This window comes from Macrotis lagotis, chromosome 5 (genome assembly GCF_037893015.1).
Source record: "Macrotis lagotis isolate mMagLag1 chromosome 5, bilby.v1.9.chrom.fasta, whole genome shotgun sequence".
NCBI classification, from domain to species: domain Eukaryota; kingdom Metazoa; phylum Chordata; class Mammalia; order Peramelemorphia; family Peramelidae; genus Macrotis; species Macrotis lagotis.
The window spans coordinates 1,615,389-1,643,369 of NC_133662.1; the positions used below are offsets into that span (position 1 = coordinate 1,615,389).

At 37.5% G+C, this 27,981-nt stretch overlaps 1 protein-coding gene across 3 annotated transcripts; it reads left to right on the forward strand.

The window, feature by feature from the left end:
• The first annotated feature begins 5,895 nt into the window (after positions 1 to 5,895).
• Positions 5,896 to 27,919, forward strand: BNIP5 (BCL2 interacting protein 5). 3 transcript variants are annotated; one of them, XR_012478457.1, is made up of 7 exons: positions 5,896 to 6,183; positions 14,667 to 15,614; positions 17,533 to 17,640; positions 18,749 to 18,810; positions 21,225 to 21,452; positions 23,361 to 23,739; positions 25,935 to 27,919. XR_012478457.1 is itself a non-coding variant. In XM_074236415.1 (6 exons), the coding sequence occupies exons 2-6, from the start codon at positions 14,678 to 14,680 to the stop codon at positions 23,394 to 23,396; spliced, it is 1,371 nt and encodes a 456-aa protein (XP_074092516.1). In that variant the 5' UTR covers positions 5,896 to 6,183; positions 14,667 to 14,677; the 3' UTR covers positions 23,397 to 25,901. The 3 variants fall into 3 exon arrangements, 2 of the variants coding, with proteins under 2 accessions (XP_074092516.1, XP_074092515.1); XM_074236415.1 differs by lacking the exon at positions 25,935 to 27,919 and having other exon boundaries at positions 23,361 to 25,901; XM_074236414.1 differs by lacking the exons at positions 23,361 to 23,739; positions 25,935 to 27,919 and having other exon boundaries at positions 21,225 to 22,314.
• Positions 27,920 to 27,981: the final 62 nt, after the last annotated feature.

A 27,981-nucleotide genomic window follows, 5' to 3' on the forward strand; every position in this document is an offset into this window, starting at 1 on the left:
CAATTCAAATCCATCCTGTGTCTACTTAATTACCTAGCTGTGTGGCCTTGGGCAAGCTACTTAACCCCATTTGCCTTGCAAAAAACCTTAAAAAAAAAAAGATAAACTGTTTTGCCAAAATTCATTATAGCATTCTCCTGACACAATCTTTAAAAAAAAAAAAAAAAAAAAAAGGAAGGTCAGTTTGATATGCACTGTTCTTGAAGAAGCTCTTTGTAATCAGCATTTTCTAGATGTTCAATAACCATCTTATAGGTAATCTATTGTAAAATTCTCCCAGGAGGCAGAACTATTTACTAATAGTTTGCAAACTCAGTTCACTTCCTTTGTTTGGAAGAACAGGAAATTTTTCTTTCTCAAGGGTTGTGTACATTCTTCTGAGTCTACCAGATATCACTGCTAATGGCTCAGCAATCACACTTGTCAGTTCCAGTACCTGAGGGCATAGTTCATCTGTGCCAGGTGACTTGAATTCATCAACCATAACTGCATATTCTCTTAATCTCTCCTTACTTATCTTGGACATCAACTCTTTTAGCCATTTTTATCCTATCATTGAATGGAGTTGTCTTTTTTCTGATGTCAGCTATTGTCCCATCCTCCTTGATCCGTGGTCTTGTCATTTCTGTGAGCCCATGCTTTCCCCCAAAATAGCCTAAAAGTTTTTGGTTATTTTTCTTAGTTTTTTCTCACATGTCTCAGCTTGTTCAGAGTTTTAGCATTTTTGAAACTAATTTTTCTGTCTGAACCATGATTCGTTATTCTTCCAAGTTATCACAATTATATTATTCTTCCCCAATTACTTGCCGTTGCTTTTGTTAAGTTTTGAGGCAATGTTTTGCATTGATCAGAGTGATAGACTTGAAGGTAGGAAAACAGGTTTAATCTCACCCCATCCATTCTGGACAAATTACTTAATCTCTTTTAGCCTTGATCTCTTTTTCTGTAAAATGAGGGGGTTAGATTCAGTGATCCCTAATATCTTTCTAACTCTAAACTATTATCCTATGATATATGATAAATTGGTAAGTTTCCTGTGATCAGTCTTTTCAGGCAATTCCCTATTTTTTTCCTCATTGAGATTATTTCTTTTTGTGTCCTCAGAATTTTTTTCTGGTTTCCTCCTTCCTCACTTGATGACTTCTGTTGAATTTTAGTGTCAAGATCTTACCTATCCATCCTTTGAACACTTAGAATTCTAAATTACTTATCTATGGTGTATGTCAGATTATGACTGGATTTTTCTACTTCTCTATCACAGACTCTAAGAGAAAATGTCACTTTTATCCAATGTTCCCAACATTTCTACTCCCAACCTTTTTCTCATTCTTGGTAAAAAAAACAGTTCCTGGATAGTACTCATCTGTGCTGCTTCCTTCTTTTGAAGGATAAAAATTTTAAGATAAAGTTAAGTTAAAAAGTTTAGATAAGTTGAATTCTCTGCTTTTAAGAGAGAAAGAATTTTAGCAGATTTTTGGTTAAAGTACTCTATTATTTCTACACCACTGTGCTCCCAGATTTGTGACCAATTTCCAAAATTTTTGATTTAATTATTCCTTCCAATCAGTTGATGGATTGTATATTCTGATGACAGAATTAGTTTTATTTGTCCCTCCATTACGTTCCAGACATTGAGCTTTGTGTTGGGGATTCCATGAAAGATAAATTCTTTCTAAGGGAGTTCACTATCTAATGAAGAAGTCAATATAGAAACAACTATGTAAAATTTAAAAACAATTTTGTATCTTAGTCCCACTGTCTGACAGTCCCATTGATTGGGGCTATATGCCCAAACAGGAAGAAGCCTCCCCCCACCCCTTGGTAGTTCAGTGAATGGCACCAGTAAAATTGGTCAACCTTAATCCTCTCTGAATGATGAGTTAGGAAAAAGCAGCCAAGAAAGAGAGCTAGACTTGACCTAGTCTGGCATTTTAAAATATACAGCCTAGTCTAGCTATGGAATCAACTAAAGCCAAACTACCACCCAGGTGATAGAGGAGCACAGAATATCTTCTCTCAAAAGCAGAGTGTCTCCATCTGAGATGATCTGAGCATGCTCCAAAACCTTTTTCTATAAATTATACAGGATAAATTGAGGGAAGGAAATAGAATTAAAAGGAATCCATAAAGACTTCCTATAGAAGGTGGAATTTTAGCTAAGACTTGAAGGAAACCAAGGAGGCCAGGAAGTAAAAACAAGGAAGGAGAGCATTTTATGCTGGGGAACAGCAAGTGAAACTATCTGAAGTGTTTGTCTAGAAATACAGTCTAAGATGTCTACAAGGTAACTGAAGTTATGAGATTGAAGGTCAGAAAAGATGATACTGAAAAAAGTAGATTTGAATCATCGACACAGAAATAATCATTGAATCTCTGGGAGCTGATGAAGTCATAGAGGATAAATGATCTAGTTAGAATAATGGGATGGCCATAATGAGCAGCCATGTCTTACATGAAGAAGACCCAGGAAAGGAACCTGATAGAATCTATCTCCTCCTCCTCCTCCTCCTCCTCCTCCTCCTCCTCCTCCTCGTCTTCTTCTCAAAGAGTCCCAAAAACTAGCCAGAAAAGAATAAAGGAGAAGGTAAACAATAGTGTCAAAGGCTACAGAGACATCAAGCATTGAGAAGAATTGAGAAAAACCTATTAGATTTTATATTTAAGAGATTATTAATAACTTTAGAGACCAGCTTCAATTGAAATAAAGGTTAAAAGTAAGATTGTAGGGAATTAAAAGAGAGAAGAAAGGAAATGAAGGTACCAATTATAGGTGGTCTTCTCAGTGAGTTTATCCACACAAATAAGAGCTAGAGAATTGTAGCTGGAATAGATGCTTTAAATGGGGAGTTTTTGAGATGAGGAAAAATAGTCAAAATGACATGCTGGCAGTAGAGAAACAAGCAGTAGACAAGGAAATATTGACTATAAGTGAGAGAACTAGGGTCCCAGAGGGAACAATCTGCTAGAGCAGACAAGGTAGAATCCAAGCACTTGTGCATATAGAGAGGTTTGCCTTGAAAAGGAAAAGAGCCATTTCTTCATATCATGAGGAGATGTTGGCAGAAGGGAACTGGGTTATGTGAGATAAGGAGCTGGGAAAAAGAGTTTTCAAAATATGGAATCAATTTTTTTTCAATAAAATTTGAAGCCAAGTTCTCAATTGAAAAGATGAAGGAAGAGTCATAGGAGGAGGAATGAAAAAATTGGAAAAATTCCTATGGTGAGTGAAATTAGTGATATTTAAGGAAATGTCAAAGAATTATATAGTAGTCCAAGGGTCTGTTTGGAGTTCTGTTACATAATTTTGTAGTTAAACCAATCAACAGTTTCATGATTTTTTTGTAGTTTGATTCAGCAACATAGGAATAAGAATGAAAGCAAAAGTAATTCAAAGCTGAGGTTTGGTAAGGCAAGGTTAGGGATAAGGTAAGGGACAACAGACTCAAAAGAGAACCAAGGGATCAAGATGAGGAAGGAAGGAGAGTAATAAATACAGGGGTGGTAGCCTGGGAAAAACCAGAAGGCTCTAAGGATTGAAGGTCATGCTGTGGATGAAGAAGTGCTTGTTCTTGCAAGGCAGAAAGAGAAGAATGACAATAGATTGTGATCAGATAAGAGAATTTCAGAGTTCATGAATATAGAAGTGGTATATCTATGGAAAAGATCAAGAGTATGACCAACTTTATCTTCCACCTGAGGTAGAAGAGAGGTGAAAAGGCAGTCATGAGAAAGAGTAGGATGAGAAAATGAGAGGTTAGGGTATTTATAGGAGTATCAATGTGTATGAGTATGTGGACAGGCGTTCAGGAGAGAAAGATTGTGATTCAGGCACTGGATTCATTGATGTAAGAATGGAAATGTTCTGGAGATTGGTAGACAACTACCAGGATTTGGGTTTGAATTGAGTGAACCTCAAAGAAGGAGAAGTTAACTGAATCATGGGGTAGAGGGATAACCTGGAAGTGGCAATGGGAAGCAAGGGGTTTTCCAACTCCCCAGTGTCCAGTGACTGTAGGGAAAATAAATAAAAATGAAGCTAGTGTTGGAAATGAAGTCCAGAGAGGTTATGTTATCAGGAAGTCAGGTCTTAGTGAGAATCAGAAGAAAGGAGCATGAAAAGAAAAGATTCAAGATAAACAGGTTTACCTTTAGTAGGCATAGCAGAGAATAGATTTCGAGGAGTGGATAACTTAAGAGTGATACCTTCCATAGCTATATTTCAGTCACAAACTTCTTGCACTGTCTCAATGATACTAATAGGGAAATTCCTTTTTTCTGCATTAGGATTTCTTAATTCCTCTTGCTTATTGCTTAAATTTTTAACATTTATGTATAGACATTTGAGGTCAGATCTTATAAATGGTTTCTATTTGAGTTTTATTTCAATATGAATTTCTGATTTTCTTGACTACTATTCTTCCTTCATTATAACTACCCTTTCCCTTATCTAGACTGAGCTCTTGCCAGACTCTTATCTCTTGCTTTAGCCTCTGTCCCTTTTAAAGGTGTTTTATTAGATTAGATATTAGAGTTTTATGAATTGAATTTATTAGATTAATACTTTTTTAAGCAAGCTCTTTTAGGTATAACTCCATCCCTGGCCATGAATCATCATTCCCACATTTTAAACTGATACCCCAAAATACAAATCCTCCTCTCAGACACCACCCTTTTAGCCAACTATTCACTTTTCAAGTCACTTTTTGTCTTCTCTCTCCCTTGCCCTCAATGGGTAGCAGTGAAGAAAATGTAACTTGTGATCTAAAAATTCGCCATTTCTTGCCCATCTCTTAATCTTTAGCAATACTATTTAGGTTCCTTATGTCAATGTAATTTGTGCCTGGAATGGGTAATGCTCTTGATAAGACTTGGAAAGATTTTTCTTATATTTTGAATAAATGTTCCAGGAAAGCAACAGATCCCTCTACTGAGATTGAAAAATAGCTACCTGGGGGGGGGGGGGGGTGGAGGGAGGGAAGCAAGATTGGGGGAAAATTGTAAAGCTCAAATAATATCTTTAATAAAAATAAATTAAAAAAAAAGAAAAATAGCTACCTTGATAGCCCTAAGCAAGGAATTACCAGTTAGCACTAACTAGTCTTCTTCCTCTGATCTTTATTAGATGATATATAGCTTACCTGATAAGATAAGCCAGAGGAACAAGCATTTACTGAGTCTTGCTATACCAGGTACTCTGCTAAACATAGGGGTTACAAATACAATTTTTTAAAAAAGCAAGACAATCCCTGTCCCCAAAGAGCTTGAATTTATTGACTGGACCTGAGAAAGGGAAAACAAAATCTTAAGAAAGCCCAGGTCAAATAAAATTGTTTCACCACAAAAAAACAAGCAAGCAAACAAAAAAAAAAATGAGCCAAAATAACCTCTATTATATCTTGCAAAAATAAGCAATCACAAAATCACATTCTTACTGACAGAGCTCCCTGGTTTAGGTAAAGAGAGTAGAGGAGTGTCCCACATGGGGAGTGGGGTTGGATTTAAATTCGTGGCATTCTGACTCCAGGATCAACATTTTATACACTGCACCACCTAGCTGGGAAGGGATCAATTTTATTCTTAAACCAGTGCTCTGTCAGTTAATAACGCTCTGCTTCAGCAGGTTCAGTTTCTTGATACTCTGGTCATTTCAGGTGTAGAGCTTTGATAATGAATTACAATACATTGGTCATAAGCAAAAATTCCCCTTTTTCTTGCTTGCTGCTAAATGGATTTCCCAGCAGCACTTGTTTACCACTTAGCGGCCATCCTTTATTTAGCTCAGATCCAGATAAAGGATTGTTTTCTAACTGGTGGATTAGTTCCTTATCTCATTTGAAAGCAATAAGGAAGTTATAGAGTGAAACTGTGTCCTCAGACATGCGTAACTAAGTCATGCTGTTAAAAAAAAGAGGGCGGGCACCTCAGTATTCCACCTATCAGAGGACCTGCCTATAGACAAAGCTATCCATAAACATGATTCTATTAATAGATTCATATCTCAGGTCCAGAGTGACTTCTTAAATAAGAAGTTGGCCAGGACATTGATAGCAGTGTCAAACCCTTTGGATCAGCTGGGCCTGAATCTAACCTGAGCAGATTGCAACTCCAGAAGAGAGAACTGTACCTCTGAGCACATCTCAGCGCTCCTCCATACTCACACTCCACAGACCCTCAGCTTGCTCGGTAAGCTCAGTTTGGGGTTCATAAAAACAAGGGAACATAGAAATTAATGTAGTCCAAGTTTTTTTTACAGAGTAAGAAACTGAAACCCAGAGAGTTTATTCTGGCAAAAAGCGTTTTTTCCCTCCACATAGGAGAAAGCACTTGATTGAAGTCACCAAACTGGTGGGATTTGAACCCAGTCTTCTGACTCAAAATCCAAGTTTCTTTCTGTTGTGTCCCACTGTTCCTAGTGCAACCTGGGATCTCCTGGGACTGGATTTTGCTGTGATGTTTGGAATTTTTCTGAAACATAGGATCATAGGTCTATAAATTAGAGGTCATTCAATTCATTTTACAGTTGAGGAAACTGAGGTTGAAGGTTGTTCAGTCTTTTCAACTGTGTTTGATTCTTTGTAACTCCATTTGGCGTTTTCTTGGTAAACATACTGGAGGGGTTTGCCATTGCCTTTTCCAGTTCTTACAGATGAGGAAACTGAGGCGAACAAGGTGAAGTAACATTTAGGAAGTATCTAAGGCTGGATTTGAACACAGGTCCTCCTGATTCCTTATCCAAAACTGTGCCACCTTAACTGACCTGAGGTTGAAAGATACTTGCTCAAAGAGGATTTGAATCCAGGTACTTTGAATCTTTACACTGTACTGTATGCACTATCTCTAGTGTGGACTAGAATTGGGCATTGTGGTAGTAATATATATGGGACTTTCTACTGGGGGAGAGGGGAGGCTGAGAAACAGAAACAGAAAGAAGAGAGGGAGAGAACAGAAAAGACCAACCAGGTATGGGAGAACTCCTTTGGCTGGTGTGAGATAATTGTCCTATGGTTGTTCCAGGAGAAGGAATATAAAAATTGGAATTGGCAGGGAGGAGATTTAGCAAACACTTTGAGATCACTTTCTCTACATTACCTAGGAAATGGCTCGAGTATCTTAGCCAAGAAAACGCCAAATGGAGTCACAAATATGTACATAACTGAAAAAATTATTGAACTGGAAGGGAGGTTAGATAGAGATCATTGAGTCCAACACCTTGATTTGATACAAGAGGAAAATGAGACTCAGGAAGACTTCTAGGTTATTGGTAAGTAGGAGATAGGACCTGATATTTGACTATAAAATGAGGGTTCTTTGTACGACATCTGCTGCCTCCTTATGTCTAGAGTTAAGTTTGAGAGTGAGTTGACTGGAAGGTTTAATATATGAACAGATTAAAGGAAATGAGGATGTTTTAGCCTAGTCTCCTGACTTTCAATTCTTTTGGAATTTACAACATCTCTTTGTGTTTGTATGTGGAAGAGGAAGGGGAGATAAGGCATTATAACCACCATGAAGAGTTGAAGGCTAAAGCATTTAATAATGACTTAATGAATTTGGAGTCGGAGGAACTGACTTGGTAGGGACTTGTGGGTCAAAGGACATAATAGCTACATGACTTTAATGAGACTTTTCTGTGTATCTGGGGAAGACAGAATAATATCAATTCATTGTAGTAACAGGGAGTTTTGTTTCACTTCAACATAAGGAAGAATTTTCTGATCATTGTTAGTCAATTAATGAAGCATTTATTAAACAATTATCTACTATCTATCAATCATTATACTAAGTTCGGGGTAAACAAAGATAAAGCAAAATCAGCTCCTGTCCTAAAGAAACTTAAATACTAATGGGAGAAAAAACATGCATTTAAATAGATATCCATAAGAAACCTACCAGGATATGTTTACCAAGAAAATTCCAAATGGAATCATAACTAAAATGAGTAAACAACAAAACCTAGTTGAAAGGTACCTTTTAAAGGGAAGGAATCCTAGAAATCCTTAATTTAGAATCTGTGAACTTAAAAAATATTATTTTTAATGTTTAATGTATCAAGAATTTGGTTTCATTTGTAATCCTATGTATTTTGTTTTATACCTTTAAAAGTATTATTCTGAGAAAGGGTCCTTGGGTTCCACCTAGTTTTCCAAGAGATTCATTTCACACAAAACAAATTATGAGCTCTTGCTGTAAAAGCATCAGTCAAGTCAGCTAAAAGTGAACCTTGGCAGCAATTTCTCCATTCAAAGCATAATGATCTCAGAGGCCTTTTCTCCCTTTCTGTTGGGAAAAAAGATAATAGTTCCCTATAAATGCCCACTGACTACTTGCATTATCTAATTGGCTCTCTAACATTTACAAATTTACAAGTACTGTTCAGGGCATTTCATTTTCAATATATATACTATACCAAAAATGGATCTCCTGAGGTGTTAGTAATTGCCTACTTTCTCTCAGTCACAGAGCAAGAAGAAGCCTCTCCCAGTCCTCTTTAATCTTAGTGACTTTATTCCTTACTGCTTGGTCACTTGATCTGGTAATGAGCTCAGCATCATTAAAACTTTCATAGCAACCTGGAGTTTGGAATTAGAACTGAACTATCATATCTCATGGCTTCTGATGAACTCTAAAGTATACTTGTAAAGGTCCTAGCACATTATATAACATAATAGTAGATGCTTTATTATTATGTGTTGTCTTTCTTTTCCCTTGATTTTGAAGGTTAAGATTTGCTTCTTTTAACATAGTATTTTGTTTTGATTTCTGTTATGAACTTTATGTTAATTCTATTTGCATAATATTCTTCTATCATAATAATAACAGTTCATATTTATATAGCACTCAGATTTACAAAGCGTTTTTCCTCACAAAGGCCATACAAGGAAGACAGTCAAACATTGTCATACCTATTTTTATAGAGGAGGGAATCAAAGTCCAAGAAACTTTAAGTGATTTTTGCAATGTCATATAGCTAGTAAATATCCAAGGCAAGACTTGAACCCAGATCTTCTGACTGAGCTTAGAATCACAGAATTATTGCCTTAGAGCTGGAAGAGACCATAGTGATCAAATGATCCAACTGCTTCTTTCAGAAGATGAAGAAAATAAGGCCTGGCAAGGTTTACATAATGCTATAGTGAGTGACAAGTGGGGATTTGAACTTAGGGTTTGAAATTCTAAATTCATTGCTCTCTCTGTTGAAAGAAACCAAATAATTAAACATCAAAGATGCTAGAAAAGGAATTAATTCTTTTGGAAGTGGAAGATTAGAAAGGGTGATTCAACTTTCTGATTGATTACATGAAGTGTACCTATGAGTAATGTGATGCCTCAGCTGGAATTAGTTGAAACAAAATAAAAACAATATATACTCTGGATTGTGCTGTTAAATGTTTTATTTGAATAATTAAAAATTTCCCCATCACTTTCTTAAATCTAGACATTCAACAATTCAAATTAAGCCTTGATTTGTGACTTTACTGATTTTGAATCATAAATGCCCATACTAAAAATCTGACAATTGGCTCTCCTGAGTGTGCTTGCCAGTAAGGTTCAACACACCACTGAAAAGGTCCAAAGAAGTGAATATAGATAGAAGGACTCAGAGAGGATTAGAAAAAGCAGGTCAGAAACAGTTGAATGGGGCAGGTTCATTATGGATTGGCCTAGTGGGAATTAATTAAAGCATTAATGCCCTGTGTAGCTGTTGTTTTTGTTATTGTTTTTGACATCATGAGGGTGATATCTTGACTTGTGAAAAGTTGTACAAAGATAGCCTAACCCTCTCCTCAGTCATCAAAGTCCAGTGGCAGGACAAAAGTTAATATGACAACTAGCAATGGTCCAGGTGACCTTGATCTTTCAAATCAAGTTTCCCAGATCTCAAGTTTGTCTGAAGAAACACTTATTTGTCTGAAGAAACACTTATTTGACTGAAGACCAGGCAATTAAGCCCAGAGATTGATATTTTTATTCCATCTTTAATAGAGTTGAAAGCTGTAGGAAGCAAAAACTACCTGCATTTCTTTTCACCGGTACCATTGCCTTGTGCTTCATCTCACATTTGAAAAGGCTCATAGGGATGTAGAAACACAAATCTAAAATTAGAAAGAAACTCAAAGGTCATCCAGTTCAACTACTTCATTTTACAGGTGAGGAAACTGAGACCCAGAGAGGTTAAGTGATTAAGAGTTAAAGGTGGAATTTGAACCTTGGTCCTCTTACTCCGAGGTTCATCTTCTCTGTAGGAACCTTGGACATCTTCTAGTTCAATTCCCTCTGAGCCCCAGAGAGATTCAATCATTTGCTCAAGTTCATAAACATGCTAAGTAGCAAAGTTGTTCAGTGTTCAGCTTTTAAATGCAGTCATTGTGTACAGACATTAGAGAGACAGAGAAGGCTGTTATTTGCATGATCATGAGCCACACTGCAATATTTCTGAATCGTAAAAGAGACAGCTCTGGCACTGAAGTAGAAACCTTGGACTCTGGTCCCAACTCTTCAAGAAAGGTTTGGACTAATTGGTCAATGAGATGCCTTCCAACTTTAATATTCTAAGTTGTTGTTGATAATAATAATAATAATAATAATAATAATGAGCACAAGTGATTGGGCTTAACTATTTAAACTATAATTCTTTGATCACTCTAGTGACCCCTCACCCCTTTCATCTCTTTCTGTATCCCATCACCTCCTTGTTGTTGTCCACTCATCTCAGTATCCAACTCTTCTTCATTGATTCCATTTTGGGGTTTTCTTGGCAAAGATACTGAACTGGTTTGCCACTTATTTGACAGATGAGGAAACTGAGGCAAGCAATTAAGTGGCTTGCCAAGGTCACACAGCTAGTTAAGTGTATGAGACCAGATTTGAATTCAGGTCTTCCTGACTCCAGGTCTGGTGCTTTATTTACTGTGTCACCTAGCAGTCTATATAAATAGAAACAATTTACACACATATATGTATATATATAATATATACACATATATAAATATGCCAAAAAATGATATTTCTTTATATATATGTAAATATGAACTTATTAGATCAGAAAATTATTATGTAGATGATACTTATATAAAGTGAATAAAAGAAATCAAAGCAATAGGACAAGTCTGAAAGGAACAAATCCTACCCCATAGCAGAGTATAACTTTTGGGGATCTCCCTCTGACTCTTTCTGTCTTTTATCCTCTCTGAGTTTTTATCTCTTCTCTTTCTGTCTCAGTTTCTATCTCTAACTCTTTTTCTCCCATCCCTTCTCTGTCTTTGTCTTTCTCTCTCTCTTTTTTGGTAATTCACCTGAAAATTTCAAGAGTTATCAGAAGTCATGTGACTAGAGGCTCAGTTGCATGTTCATAAGTTAGTTTGAACCTTGTATCTATTAGTCAAATCCTATGCAATCAACTGTTCAGTTTCTGTGTTCAGTGGTTTCTGAGATCATCCCATGCTTTGCAAGAGTTAGGCTGGTTTTGTTTGTCCTTTGAGGACCAATAACTAGATGATAATGTAAAATCCTATGTACACAAAGATGAAGTATAATATATTAACATGTATATATAAGGGGTGGCTAGGTGGCACAGTGGATAAAGCACCCGCCCTGGAGTCAGGAGTACCTGGGTTCAAATCTGTTCTCAGACACTTAATAATTACCATTATCTGTGTGGCCTTGGGCAAGCCACTTTACCCCGTTTGACTTGCAAAAACCTAAAATATATATATATATGAGTTGCAATTAAGAGGGTGTGCACTTTCAGACATTTCTCTAATACGGTTGTATTTGCATCAATCCACTCTCACTGTGTACTAAGGGTACAGTTTTCAAAAGAGTTGGAAGAAATTGGGGTTGGGACATATGACCATGGATAAACACTTGCTTATTTTTTTCTGTAAAATGGAGAGGTTGAGGGTAGTTCAAATAATCTCTAAATCTCCTCCCAATTCTGATCTTCTAGGAATCTATGTATTAGTTTGTCATAAACCCTTCATCTTTTTAAAAATTTATTTATTTTGAATTTTACAATTTTTACCCTAATCTTGCTTCCCTCCCCCCTCACAGAAGGCAATATCTTAGTTTTTGCATTATTTCCATGGTATACATTCATCTAAGTTGAATGTGATGAGATTCATATCCTTAAGGGAAAAAAAATAAAGTATAAGAGATAGCAAAAATCACATAATAAGATAATGTTTTTTTTTTAATTAAAGGTTAACAGTGTTTGCTCTTTGTTCAAACTCCACAATTCTTTCTCTGGCTACAGATGGTATTCTCCATTGCAGGTATACCAGAATTGTGCCTGATTGTTGCAATGATGGAATGAGCAAGTCCATTAAGGTTGATCTTCAACCCCATTAAACCCTTCATCTTGGGCCCCCCTTAGCATATGATAAGGATGAACCCTATGCTATATAGCAATTTGATAGTTTGTCTTGCAATAATGAACAGCAGGAAAAATAAAAACAAAACAAAACAAAAAAACCAAACCCAAAAACCAGAGTTCTGAGCCTGACTTTGCCACTAACCCACCAGGGATCTTGAACAACTCATGTAAGAGACAGCCAAGGGTGGAAGCAAGAACACTAGGTTTGGAATCAGAAAACCCTGGGCTTGAGTTCCAATGAGACCATTAACTATCCTGGAAAAATTTCTTCCCCTTAATGATCTACAATTTCCTTACTTTGTAAAATGAGGATAAAAAAATTTGAAGTACTTATATTTTTTTTGTATCAGAAGTGGGATTTGGATTAATGAGTGATTGAAAAAAGATCCCTGAGGGGCAGCTAGGTGGCCTAGTGGATAAAGCACCGGCCCTGGAGTCAGGAGTACCTGGGTTCAAATCTGGTCTCAGACATTTAATAATTACCTAGCTGTGTGGCCTTAAAACCTAAAAAAAGATCCCTGAGATTAGGTAATGAAACTGAGATTAGGTAATGAAACATAACATACCACTCCCATCATTGCAAAATAATGTAAACATCTGAAGTCATTGGGTTGAATGTCTTTGCTTAATCTTTTTCTTTGTCAAAATGGAAGGCTCAGTGGGAGGTGAAAGGAAGTTGAAATGATTTATATAAATATAAAAGTCATTATTAAATGTATATTGAGGGGTGGCTAGGTGGCGTAGTGGATAAAGCACCAGCCCTGGAGTCAGGTCAGGAGTACCTGGGTTCAAATCCAGCCTCAGACACTTAATAATTACCTAGCCTTGTGGCCTTGGGCAAGCCACTTAACCCCGTTTGCCTTGCTAAAAAAAAAAAAGAAAGAAAAAAACAGGCAAAAATCTTTTTTTTTCAGTCTTGAGAAGCAGACAGGAAATACAAGACAGTTCCTAGTTAAGGATGATCCTCTACCTGGGGTTTGCTTTGGCATCATTTGTATTCAAACATGTTACCTCTACTTATTTGCCATTAGGAGGGTATTAATTTTATTGCTTTCTTCAGTGATGGGGTTGGGGTACTGCTGGTTCTCTAGAACTCTCTTGTGACCAAGAAGGGTGACTAAATAGCACAGTCTGTCATCATGGAGGACTAAATCTGTAACTGTAATTCTAATCAACTGTGATAAACAACTATGAGACAATTATATCATCACAATAAAAACAATAATAAATGCAACTTACATTTTTGTAGCTAGTCCACTGGAATTCTATTGTCATCTATAAATATTATCAAAGGAGGTATTGGCACAGTAGAAAGATAACTGGCTCAGAAGTCAGAAAGCTTTGGTTCAAATCCCTCTTCTAATGCTTATACCTCTTTGGCTCTAGGCAAGTCTATTTGAACCTCACTGAGCCTAAGTTGTCCCATCTGTATGGTGAGGGAGTTGGACTCAATGGATTTTCAGGTACCTTTCAATTCTAGGTCTGAAATCCTTTCCCCATTGGAACAGAAGTATTAAACCACTTTGACAGATGAGGAAAGCGAGTCTCAAAGACCACACAGCATTATGGTAAAATTATTTGCTTGATTGAACATGTATATCAAATGCCTACCATGGGGGGGGCAGGGAGAAAATTTGAACTCAAAAAAATTTTTAAATGTTAAAAATAGTCTTTACATGTGGTTGGGAAAAATAAAATATTATTTTGTAAAAAGAAAAAATTTAAACCAAAAGGATGAGTCATTTGTAAAAAAATAACAAAAAAATTCTCTTAAGACAAACTAAAATACTAAAGACAGTGGGAGAAAATATCACCTAGTAGCAAATATCTGAATCACTGAAGTGGTGGTGTAGTATATTTCATAGGACCAGGGACAAGAAATCTAATCATATTCATCAATTCTTTCACTAAGTAAAGGTTGAATATATCACATCATTTTTGTACCTTAGTTTCTTCTTCTGTAAAATGAGGATAAAAATTTTTGTTTTGTTTTTGCAAGGCAAACTAACACAACTAAGTAAGTATTAAGTCTCTTGAGGCCATATTAGAACTCAGGTTCTCCTGACTCCAGAGTTGGTGAGCTATCTAGTACACCACCTACCTGCCCTGATAATATTTTAAAACATTGAGATAAGGATTAAATTACTTTGACTAAGCATATGGCACATTAGGATCTCAAGAAGGTGTTATTCAAAATGTTCTATTCTTATTATGGGCTAATTAATTCCTTTTCCTAAATTCTCTCTGACCCAGGACTTGATTTTATTATAAAACATTTTTGTTTTTGTTGTAGCTGGAACAAAAATGGAGAAGCACAGGCCATCGTGGAAGGCAGAGCACTGGATTAGAAGGAAAGTCCAGTCCCCAGACAAATTTCAGGTTTCCAAAAAGATGCCAGGATCTGGGAACTCTCAGGGTTCACATTTGCCTCGCAGATCATTAAGTGAGCAGGCCAGACCCTTGGAAAAGTCAGCAAAGGCTTTGGATAATGATGACTCTATAACCCTGAAGCTAGAGAAAATCAAAGGGACCACTAGAGAGCAGGGTGGTCAAAGAAGCAACCACAAGGACAAGGTTCACAAGAAGGGCCAACATGGCTTGCTAAAGACCCTGATGAACTTCTTTACCAGAACAGGGTCGGAGGAACAGAAGGACAAGGGAGAAAAAAGGTCAAAGGTGAAATGTAATTCCCCTGAAGACCTAGGGGTCTTAGAGGAATCTGTAGACTCTCTAGAGTCATCCTCTAGGAAGAGAGACAAGGAAAAGGGAGACAAAAAGTCAAAGGAGAAACCCATCTTCCCTCAGGGCTCAGAACCCCTAGAAACAGTGGCAGAACCACCAGAGACAAACTTTAGGAAAAAAGACAAGGAAAAGGGAGACAAAAAGTCAAAGGAGAAACCCATCTTCCCCCAGGATCCTGAACCCCTAGGAACACTGACAGAACCACCAGAAGTAACCTCTAAGAAGAAGGACAACGTACGCAAAAAATCAAAAGAGAAAGGCCACTTTCTTCAAGACCCCAAAAACTTAGAGGCATCTGTAGACCCACCAGAGTTAAGCACCAGGAAGAAAGACAAGAAGTCTGGCCTCAAGAAGGCCTTTTCTTTTAAGAAACATGGCAATGAAGAGGCCAAGAAATCATCAGGCTTGGATTCTAGAAGCTTTGAGGCTCGGAGACCCAAAAGACCCAATTTTCTTCCTTTGTGCATCAGTCATAGACCAGCCAGTCTGACTACTCCTGGTAAGCTGGCCCAATCTCCTCCTCCCCCCAGTGCCCAAGTGGCTAGCCTTGGGATAGAGTTGGTTACTTTGGAAGGTTGGCTTGGTCTCTCTATATTTATTTCCTCCGTTGCTCTTTTGTAAGTAAGGAGGAAATTGAGGGGATCTTGGGAACATCATCCTCTAGTTCTTCACCTAGAGAAACCACCCCTGAAATGACATTGGGGATGGCCAAGTTCATTGACAGGGGACTGCACTGCCCCTTCCCCAAGGAAACAGGAAAGGACAGTGGTGATGAGGACAGCAACTCACATTTCTAAAGTTTTCCTTATAATGGCTCTCTTAGAAGGTATTATAAATATCATCATCCCTACTTTACAGATCAGAAAGCTGAGACTCAGGGGAAAGGACCATGACCTCTTATAGCAGAGTGTGGAGTAGAAGTTTCCTGACCTCTATTCTGTTCCCTTTACAATACACCACAGCTACTGAAGTGGTTTGTTTTCTAGCTCTCAACACTGCCCATTCTTGTTTTCTGAGTCTCCTTTTTATTTGTCTATAACATGCCCATCCACCTACCTAGAAACACCCACTGGGACCTTTTACCTTCTCACTGCACTCTTAGTAGGGAGTAAATACAAAGTATTACTAACTAATAACAAATGTGCTCTCCCTTCCAAGGAAATTGCCTTTTAAAAGAGTGGGAAATGTTGAACTCAAAGGAATGACTTTCAAATGGTAAAATTTCAGGGGATAGATACTTTGGGGACAATGGAATCTTCTCAGTTCTCCCTTCAAATTACTCTATCTAGCTATTCACCTAGTCTGCCAATGCATAAATACCAAACCACCTAAGATAGAATTACTTATGTAAAGGTGCTGGGGAACTGACTTCTGGGAGTCAGGAGAGCTGACCATCTTAAGTGGTCTCAGTATATGCCAACCCCCCATAACATTAAAGAGAAATATTCTAGGGAATAATAATAATATTAATAAATAAAATAATAATATTAATAAGGAACAGGGACAGAGGTAAAACATTTAGAAATTACAGCTATAAAAATTCAAGGAGAAAAGGGAAATTAATTTGAGATTATTCACAGGAAGCCTAGGTAAGTAGCCAAAGTACTGGTCTAGGTGCCATGGTACAATTAGAAGAGATACAACCTTCTCAGTCCATGGATGAAGAAACTAAAGTCCAAAGAATTGTCAGTCAACGTACACTGATTAAGTACTATGTTCTCAGTACCATGCATTGTAGATAAAAAGAAAAGCAAAAATAGTCCCTGCTCTCAAGGAGCTAACACTCTAATGGGAAAGACATTTTGTAAGTAACTAGGTACATGGAAGAAAACCGAAAAGTAGATGGAAGATAATCAAAGAGGAAAAGACACTACCTGAGAAGACCTGGAAAGCCTTCCTGCAGAAGTGAGAGTTAAACTAAACAATTTACCCAAAGTCACATAATTTGTTTGCCAGTTACCAACTGTGTATCTTCAGGCAAATCACCTAAGCTCTTTGAGCCTCTATTTCCCTGTTTGTTTAATGGGAGTAAAAGCCCTGTCTACCTACCTTAAGAAGACAGTTGTGGGGATCAAATGAGATAATGGATCTCCAAGTACTTTACAAATCTTAAGATGGTACAAAAATGAAGGGATATGATAATGTTTAGAATATATGCTCTTTGAGAATGGGGATTACTTTTGTTTGCCTTTCTGAGTTTCCTCAGTGTGCTTAGCACATAGCAAGAACTTAATAAATGCATGCTGACTAATTGACTTGTTAATTAATAGAGTATATCTCCTATCATGATAATGTATTAATGATATGTTGGGCAGGACCCAACTTATTCTGCTGCTTTGTCTTCAGTTAGAGACTCCTTGGCCATTAATCATATATGAATTTAAAACACATTTGTTTCTTTCTGTTTTCACATTCAGATGAGGATAATGTACATGAGACAATGTTCGCAGAAGTCAAGATTCCTGATTCTACTGGACTTTCTATTCAAGTTGGGCAGCCCCCACCAAAGAAGGAGCCATCTCCTAGTAAGCATGAATTTTAACCAGGTTCAAGCAAAGACTTTTACTCTGAGATTCTGGATAGAAGAGTTGGCATTACTTTCCAATCTTGGTCTCACAGAATTACAATTTGTCTTTAGATCAATTCCGCTGGACAGGAGCAAAAAAACATTTTAGGTTGTAACCATAAATAGAATTATAAAGCTATAAGAGACTTTCATTTTAAAGATGAAGTCATTGATATGGTCCAACAAAAAGAACACCATGGTCCAAATCTTACCTCTGATGATCTCTACCTTGGTAACCCTAAACAGATCATTTCATCTCTTTCCTCATCTGTAAAATAAGGAGTTTCCAAGGTCCCTGTCAGCTATAAAACTGAAGCCCAGAGATCTAAAGCAATTTGCCCAAGATGGTACAATTAGTTGATTGGTACAGAGCTGGGATCAAAATCCAGTCCTGCCTCCCAATCTAGCGCTCTTTTCTTTCTAGTATGTTATTCTCTGTCTTGTTCCTCCTGAGGCCCTAGAGCAAGAAGAGTTACATTTGTTTTAGAAAATCATTTGGGAGAATGGTACCTCTCCCTCGGTCAATGGATAGAATTGCCTGACTGCCTAGTATTCCAACATTACAATGGAGAGTGAAACCAAGATGGGCTGGACATATCACTAGAATGCCAGATGTATGCTTGCCAAAACAACTATTTTATGGCAAGTGCTCATAAGAGGGTCAGAAGAAATGATATCTATACACCTTGATTGTATACCTTGGGAGACACTGGCATACTGAAGGTGCTGTAGGAAGGTAGAATTGAAGCAGCTCCAAAGAAATGTAAGTTTAGAGTACCCACTCACACTGAAATTTGCCTCAAACATAGTGATATCATTTTGGTCTTTAATATCAAAGGACAAGAACCAATAAATTCAACATAATTATAGCCCTCCCCCATATATGATCCTCTCTCCCCACCCATGTCCTGCATGATAGAAAGGTCTGGTTTCCTTCTGAGATCATGAAATTAAAAATCAAGAGAAAAATCACCTTGAGTGACAGTTTTGGTTTCTAAAAAGAAATACTGTCATTTAAGGATTATATTTGTACATTAAAAATAATACATTTCTCTTTTTTCCTTTAGATGACATTATTGAGAGGATAGTTGCTCTTCTCAGAGATCAAGGTGACAGGTACAATAAACAGGTGAGAAGCATATCGACAGACAGCTTCATTGATCTAAAAACTGCTTATTCAAAGTTTATTCTGTTTTTGAAACTCTGCTCAGTCTTCACTTCTTTTCACGAAATCTTCTTGCAGGACCATAGATTCAAATCTGGAAAGAACCTTAGAGGTCATTTAGCTTTATCCCTGCATCTTACACCTGATTACCTCCTCCATCTGGCTTCAGTTTCCTTGTCTGTAAAATGAGAGGTTTGGATTAGATAGTTTCTAAGGTCCCTTCCAGTTCTGATAGGCCAAATATCTCACTCTTCCTTTAAGAATAGACTGTGTCTCCCTGACTAAGCCAGCTCCTTCAGGGCTGGTAGTATTAAGTTTTTCCTCCTTTTCTGGATTCCCCCATAAAATAAATCAGAGCCTACACAAACAATTGTGCATCTCTGGAAGGTCTGATTCCCTCTGTGGAGGTACTGAACTTTCATTGTAGCATATATAGATATGTGTTATGGAAAGCAGCAATTTTAAGTACTAAAATGTATCCATGCAAAGATCCTTCCTTGCACCTTGTGGGTGCAACTATTTATCATGAGTAGCTCTCATGCCAACTCTAGGGCTAGGCATAGGGTTGACCATTTAGTTTGACTTTTTTTTGTTTGGTTGATGGGTCAAGAATGAGAGTTTGATTTCTAAGATCTCTTTCACCACTAATGCTTATTTTGTCCTTTTGTGATTATGTATATCATTCAGCTAGTATTTATTGAATATTTACTATATACCATATACTAAACACTATGTTCTGAGCTGAGTTACAAAGACAGTTAAAAAAATTCTTCTTTTCCCTCAAGGAGCTTACATATTGGGTAGGAGGAAAGTAAACCTTAGAAGGGAAGACTCTATCAGCCAAAGAAATGGGAAAAGTCTCCTGCTTCCTATTATGGGATAGAGAATGAAAGGCCTGACTATTTGTTGAACAGAGGCATATTCAGAGTCGTTTGACTTCCTTTGGAATGCAAGATTGGCAAATTATTTTGCTTGCCAAGTCACCCTGCCTATCTACTAATGCCTCTTTCCTTCCACTTCTTTGTATGTGCTTACTACACAAGGAAAAAACCATCTTTACATTAATGATAATAATATTTTAGACACCAATTTTATTTTTTGTTTTGGGTCTGTGTTTTCATTGATATGGTAATTCTTTCTACCAACATAGATTGACAACTTGTCTAAACTTATAACTTAGGGAGAGAAAGTTGCTTGGAATTGTTTGTGATAAAATGATTCATCCATGGGCACACAGGTAGTATGTGTCAGTAGTAAAATTAGAACTCAGGTCTTCCTAACTCCAAAGTCAGTTTTTTTAAATCCACTATGCATGATGTCTCTCTTTCTGTCTCTTTTTTTTCTGTCTGTCTGTCTCTCTCTCTCTCTCTCACTCATTCTCTCTCCCCTTGACCTTCTCAGAGAGAACCTCCTGCCAATCCAAGTTGATACCTGCTCTACAACTTAGAGCCCAGAAAAGTTAAGTGACATACCTAGAGTCATAAAATCATTATACATAAGAGGTTAGCTTTGAACACAGGTCTTGCTGATTCTGAGAGCTGTTTTCTCTGTCTTGCTTCTTCTTTCCCTTATAGGCTTATTAGAATTTACTGGTCTTGGTTTCTCTAATCAGTATATTTTATACTGTTTCATCTTTCATTTTTTGTAAGTCACTTCTTAGAAACCCTAAAAAAAAAAAATGCCAGGAATATGTTGAGAAACCCAACTCTTAAAAGGGAAAATAGTCCAGGCCAGGAAATGTTCAGTCAGCCACACTGGATAATAAAGAGGGTTTGTATGAGACACTAGGATCATAAAGCTAGAAGTAAAGGAGATCTTAGAGGCTAGGCATTCTTCATTTTGTTTTTGGATCATGGACTACCTTTGGCAAGTGGTGGAATCTATGACTCACTTTTCAGAAAAAAATGAAATAGACAGGATTACAAAGGAAGCCAATTACATTGAAAATAGTTATCAGAATATTTTTTAAAAATAAATTCACAGGGGTGGCTAGGTGGCACAGTGGATAAAGCACTGGCCTTGGAGTCAGGAGTACCTGGGTTCAAATCTGGTCTCAGACACTTAATAATTACCTAGCTGTGTGGCCTTGGGCAAGCCACTTAACCCTGTTTGTCTTGCAAAAAAACCCTAAAAATAAATAAATAAATAAATTCCATGATCTATCCCAATCTCCTTGATAATAAACAAGTAAATGTTTATTAAGCAATTACTACGTGCTAGGGAAATATTATAGAGGAGGAAAATGAAACTAACAGAGAGAGGAAATAATTTTTCCAAGATAGCAAGTTGAAGAGCTAGGTAGGATTTGAACTCAGGTGTTCTGACTCAAAATCCTGGGCTTGCCTCCCATAAGCTTTTCCTTTATTTCTACATTGTAGTTCAAAGAAGATCCAAGTTTTATGGAAGCTTTGAAGAATGACTCCATCCAAACCTTGGCAGATGCTCTCAAAAATCAAGAAGAGAACCTACAGGAGCCAGAGGAGAGCCAAGAAGAGAGACTCTATAATTTGACTATCAGATTTCCAGGCATCATTAACCGAATCATGGGCCAGGGAGACCATGTTATTGCACATACATTTGGCCATATATTTTACAATAATGAGCAGGTGAGTGGGAGCAAGGAGAAGGGGATGACACAATTTGTCCAAGGGATGTTTTTTTTTGGCAATAGAAGATACTCTATGCTTTTAAAGGGAGACCTAGCTCAAAAAGTAGGTCCTCCCTATATCTGCTTTCTGACCATCCAAATCCTACCCAACTTTAACAGCAGTTCAGAGTCTAATTTTTCCACCAATCTTTCCCTAATAACTCTAACCCATATGAGTGACTTCCTTCTTTAATTTTTCTCTTAGGTTTATGGTGATATATCCCCATAGATTAATGGACAAAGCGTTCAATTGAGAATTAAAAGAGTTGAATTTGAGACCTTTGTTAAGTCACCTAACTGAACCTTAGCTTCCCCATCTGTTAAGAGTGGAATAATCACGCCTGTCTACTTCACAGTTACTCAGAAAAATAAAACAAAATAATGAACATGAAAGTATTTTTAAAGTAAGAATGAACGAATGAATATTTTAATTATGTGTCTACAGAATATAATACCCTGCAATTTAATTCAAGTGAAACACCCTGTGGTAGGCCATGAGGGGAGATAAAAAGATAAAGTAAGGTAGAGATACTGACTCAAGGAACTTACTCTTTCTCCCCATTAAACTCATGAACTTATTCTCTAATAAATTTAGTTACTTTAAGACCCCACTGAAAAAAGCAAAATAAAGGGAGGGAGAGGTCATATTTGACTAGGGGAGGTCAGGGAAATCTTTTGCCAAAGGGGACCCCTGAATTGCACCTTTAAAGATGTAAAGATGAGGTAGATTTCAATAAGGATATGTGTGGAGGAACTGGAAATTTTGGAATAACAAAGGGTAGACAAAGAAGAAGAGATTGAGAAGAGTATAGAATTACTATAATATAGAGTACATAAAGGGGAATAATATGAAAAAATCTAAAAAAGCAACTGTAATCATCTTTATATCCTCCACATCAATGGAAAAATATGAAAAAAAAATTTAAAATAATTTTTATCCTAACATTTTGTTAATTACTACTAACATTTGGATCACAATTTTTAAACTTTATAAAGACTTTCATACATTATTTTATTTGACCATTTGTAAATATTATAGGCAATAGCTATGTGGTACAGTGGCTACAGCTCTGGGTTTGAAATCGGGAAAATCTGAGTTTAATTACAACTTCAGAACCTTTCTTGGGGCGGCTAGGTAGCACAGTGGATAGAGGACCGGCCCTGGAATCAGGAGTACCTGAGTTCAAATCCAGCTTCAGACACTTAATAATCACCTAGCTGTGTGGCCTTGGGCAAGCCACTTAACCCCATTGCCTTGTAAAAAAAAGAAACCTAAAGAAAAAAAAAGAAACTTTCTGTACAACTTTGGGCAAGTTACTTAATCCCTATTTCTTTCAGTTCATCTGTAAATGGGAGCATACTAGAGAAAGAAGTGACAAATCACTCTAGTATCTTTGCCTAGAAAATCCTATGGACAAGGTCATGAAAAATCAAACATGGTTGGATAACTGAACAACAAGTAATATTATCCCCATTAGGCAGAAATTGAGTTAAATGATTTGCCCAAGGTCACAAATCTATCAGGCTCTTTCTATTACTCTGACTTTGAGGTAGTACAGACCTGGTTTCATAGGGTGGCCTTGTGACTTCAGTGTCTTCATCTAGAGAGTTGGGAAAGGAAGACCACAACCCTCTCTCACCTTGGTAACCTGTAAAATGATTCTAGCATGACATAATGATGCTAAAAGAAGCATTCATTCATTCATTTGAATTTCCCCAGACTGACCACACCTGTCTCTCTATCTAGCTTTTGTTCCTAGTACTTTAATATAATCCTAACCACCCCTGAGTAGGGCCAGCCATATCATGAAAGGGTCTTGAAAGAGTAAAAAGCCTGTGTTTCAAGATGTCCATTTTCTCTTCACAGCATGGGACAAGTTCACCCTTCCTTAGTCCAGATTGAAGCCCAGGCCTCTCTGTTCCTTTGAGTTTTCATACAAGAAACAAAAAATTAGCCATTAGGAGGTGGGAAGATGCTTTCTTAAACCACAAGCTAATACCACTTGGACCTGGTGGAAGCCAAGAGAATAAAATTGTTGAGTGCTCCTATGCTTTTTGTGATGGATCGATTACTTCTTGCTGAAATGGAAAGTGCAGCAGTGTGGGCACTGAGCCAGTTCTCTGGGAGAGTTTCCTGATGGAAAGAAATAGTGACTCAACCTCGTGAATCCTCCAGTTCATTTCAACAAATACTTCCTGCATGAGCCTTCCATGAGCCAAATGGAGCCCTTCTGGAGAATGCAAAGGTGCTTTAGTGACTCTCTAATCCTGGAATCAGAGAACCTAGGGCCTTACTAGTAAACTCTGATTGTGGGAAAGTAATTTTTCTTTTCTAAACATCATATATCAAATGGAGAAAAAATACTTGTACTACATATTTTACATGGTTGTTGTGAAGAAAGCCCTTTGTAAACCATAATGATCTATAGAAATATAAATTATTATCATTATCATTATTATTATTGCTATCATAGTTATGTTCAAGGAGATCAGGGTTCAGTGGGGAAGATAAGCCATTTACTACAATGCATAGTATGATATGATAGATATCATAATGGAGTTAAAAAGGTCTATGGGCATTTGGCATAGTAAAGAGGAGATAATATAAGAAAGGAGGGAGGGAAGAAGGCAGGAGAGAGAAAGAAAGGGAGAGAGAGATAAAGTGAGTGAGTGTTTATGTAGCTTTGGAACGAGTTAGAGGAGGTGAGAGTAGGTGAACAAGGAAAAAGGAACCAGGAAGAGAAGGTGATCAACAGTATGAAATTCTACAAAGAAATTTAAAAGGAAGTTGAAGACTGAAGGAAGTGGTGAGAGAAACATTGAGAGGGATCAAGCTAGAAGGGATCAGGAAAGGTCTGATATAAGAGATATCTCAAGCTAAGCTCTAAAGAAATTCAAGAGAGAAAAGTGAAGAGGGTATGGGAATGTCCTAGGTATGGGAATATAGTCTATGCAAAGACATGATGAATATCATGTATGTTACATCATTTTGTTGGCAAAGTAGTCAGTGAAGAGAGGTTATGTATAGTAAGACCAGAAGGTTATCAAAGGAGCTTCTTTGTTGAATGAGTGAAGTGGTCAGATTTCTGCTTTTAATAGAAATTTGGCAGGCAGATGAACTAGACAGAAGAGAACTTGGAGTCAGGGAGACCAATTAGGAAGCTGTCAAAAGAGTCTAGGCCTAGGTAATGAGGGCCTGAACTAAACTGATGGTAATGTGAGTGCCTGGTGGGTGTGTATAGCCTTGAATACCAGGCTAGGCCAATCTACAAGAATAATATTGAAGACCAGGGTGTGCATTACAGGATGCTGAATCTGTAATCAAGGAGACCTGAATTCAGCTCCTGCTTCAGATACTTACTAGCTGTGTGACTCTGGGCAAGTCATTTAAAATCTTTTTGCCTCAGTTTCCCCATCTGTAAAATGGGGAAAAATAATAGCACCTTCCATTATAAAATAGGAATCCTAGAATCGGGGGGTTTAAAGATGGAAGGAACATCAGGATCACTGATAATAACGGAATAATGATTGGGAGTGTCTTGCAAATTTGACAGTCATCCTGTTTGAAATGTGAAGGGGAAAAAGGAAATGTCAATTGAGTAATTCAGAGGATTTTCAGATTTGAAGTCTGGTTCTGTTGAACCTGAGCATCTCCATCATAGGAATGGTATGGGTGATCTCAAACTGGCCTAGCGTTTTAGGTTGAGTCTGATGTTTTCAGCAAAACCTTAAAGCTGGGGCAGAGAGTGAAGAGGAAGGGGGTATTAGAGAATGGAACAAACAAGGGGTAGTTGCCCCAGTATATCCAGGTGGAAAGGTCTCCAGAGCTACAAGGTAGACTATGAATTTTATTGTAAATAGTAATTACATTTAGAGGGGAGGGAGAATTGGAGAGGGGGGACTGGTATTTGTCTTGCCCTGGGGCACCATCTGTTCTTATTCTTTTTGGAAAATGCCATTATGTATTATAGAGTGAATAAATATAGACTATTTATGCAAATCTATTGGCTTATTTCTTGGAGAGGGGAAGAGATGAAAGGCAGAAGAAAAGCATCTTGGACAGTGTGTGAGCAAGGGCTCATTTCTTGATCACTGACTGATGAACTCTGTGAGGGAATACAAGCAGGTCACTTGAGTGGATGAGAAAGTGCCCTTTCTCCTCCATCATCAACTGCATTCTATGCCATCACCATGACTTTTGCTCTGCTTCTGGACTTTTGATTACTCAAGAAGAGAGAGGCTGATGACTATGTACAGGTGTGCCTCACTTAAATCCAACTCATGAGCAAGTCAAGACATCATCTTGTGAAGTCATTGGTCCTCTTTAGACGAATAACAGTAACAATCACCCACTATGGGGATTCAGAGCACTCTTGTTCTAACTCTCTTTTCACACATACACATTTACTCACACATACATTTTATTAAAATTTGCACTTAGGTCTGATGGAAGAAAGGAAGAGAGGAAGAAAAGAAAGGAGAAAGAAGGAAAAGAAGAGAGAGGGAAGGAAGGAAAGAAGGAAGAGAAAAAGCAGCAAAGAAAGTAACAAAGCATGAAAGGAAGAAAGGAAGAAAGGAAGAACTGAATAAAATTTGGGTAAGGATTTGGGCAGTGAAGACTGAGGTAATCTGGTCTCAAAGTCTGGAAATCCAGAACAAGATCAGGAGGGAAAATGGAGTCTGGATTATTCCCCTCCACAAAACAGAAGCTCCAAAGGGAGCTTCCAAAGGAATTCACGAAAGGGAGAAAGGAGTGGGCCTTGGTTGGCCCTAAGGACTTCTGAGAAGAAAACACCTTAAAGCCACTGGGTGGGGAGAGGTGGAGTGAGAAATTAGGATTTTGGTTTGATGAGGATAATGCTGGGTCACATTGAAAATGAGTTGATAAATCACCACAGATAAACTTTACCAGTTTCATTACCTGACTCAAGTCTGGTCTTGATGGTGCATTTGCTAGGTGTCAACTTTTTAGAAATATGAGAAGTTTCCTTAATCATATATTCTAAAACTGTGTCCCATAGTCTGCGGATCCTGGTGACTGTTTCTCAATCATTACCTTAAAGGTTGTTCATACAAGGGCAGTGAAAACCACTGTCCTATTATTATTTTAAACTTTGGGCATGGAACACTGGACTTCTCCCTGTCAACAATTAGCCTTCTATCTAGGCCTGGACCTACAGAATAGGCAGAAACTATTGTGGGTATGATACCAGAGTCAACACCTACTTGAAATATGTCTCCTACCACCCTGTCTAAGATTTCCACTATTATCATCACATCTTAACAGAGGTCTGTTTGGGCAAGTCAATTATGTTTCCTGGGTCTCAGTTTCCTCATCTATAAAATGAGTTGATTGTCTTAGATGGCCACTAAGATCTCTTCCAGCTCTGACATCTTATGATTCCATGTCAATTTGATGTGATGTGGAAGATGCTGAGTAGAGTACTCTGTTGGTAAGTCTGGGGTGATAGACCTGCAGTAAATTCACTGTGTAACAAGGGATGGAATTGGAAAAGAGAACCTGACCAGGTCAGTACTCACTGAAGGGAAGTAGAGAAGAATACACTCTGTCTTCCCCATCTTGTCTTCTGCTTCTCAGTCCATTTCATCCTATAAAGGCATTTGTTCCTTCACTATCTGGTTCTCTCGTGACTTCCAATATTGGAGATTATTAATCTTATAACTCGAAGCAGATAGGTAGTGCAGTGGATAAGGTTCTGGAGTCAGACTCATTTTCTTGAGTTCAAATCTAACATCAGACACTTACCCAGTTGTGTGACCTTGGGCAAGTCACTTAATACTATTTGCCTCAGTTTCCTCATCTGTCAAATGAACTGGAGGTGGTAATGTCAAAGCACTCCAGTATCTTAACCAAGAAAATTCCAAAAGGGATTACAACAAATTAAACATGACTGAGCAACAACAAAGACCTGATGATTCAGCTGGTCATTCTGATTTAAAATCAACCACTTATGTGAGCAATTACTCCCATTTCTGTAGCACTTTGAGGTTAATAGGGTGCTTCCTTATAACAATTTTGTTAATCAGAATTTGAAAGAGTGGAGCAAGCATTTTTGGCCCCATTTTAGAGATAAGGAAAATGATGTTAAATAACCTGACCAGATTCACATTGCTAGTCAGTATTAAGTCTTGAACCCAGGTTTTCTGCCTGTATCAAGAATGGCCCTTTTTCTTCTGTATTTTGCTGCTCAAAGACAAGACAGAAGGCAGACTGGTCATACAATTCCCTTTTCTTTCCCTAATGGCACTGTCTTTAATATTCAAGTATTTATTTTTGAATTTATTATGAGATTTGATATAAGATGTTGGTCTAGGCCTAATTTTTACCAGACTATTTTTCCATTTTCCCAGCAATTATTATCAAATAGGGAGTTCTTTCCTAAGTAATTTATGTTTTTAGTCTTTTCATACCTTGGATTATTAAAACTATTTCAGATTCTCCCTTGTCTCTTCCACTGATTTACTTT

Excerpts from the sequence above, each read along its gene's own strand:
- BNIP5 (XM_074236414.1), top strand. The coding sequence starts at position 14,678 with ATGGAGAAGCACAGGCCATCGTGGAAGGCAGAGCACTGGATTAGAAGG. Across the intron at positions 17,641-18,748 it reads AAAGAAGGAGCCATCTCCTA|ATGACATTATTGAGAGGATA; the intron begins GTAAGCATGAAT and ends TTTTTCCTTTAG. Across the intron at positions 18,811-21,224 it reads GTGACAGGTACAATAAACAG|TTCAAAGAAGATCCAAGTTT; the intron begins GTGAGAAGCATA and ends TCTACATTGTAG.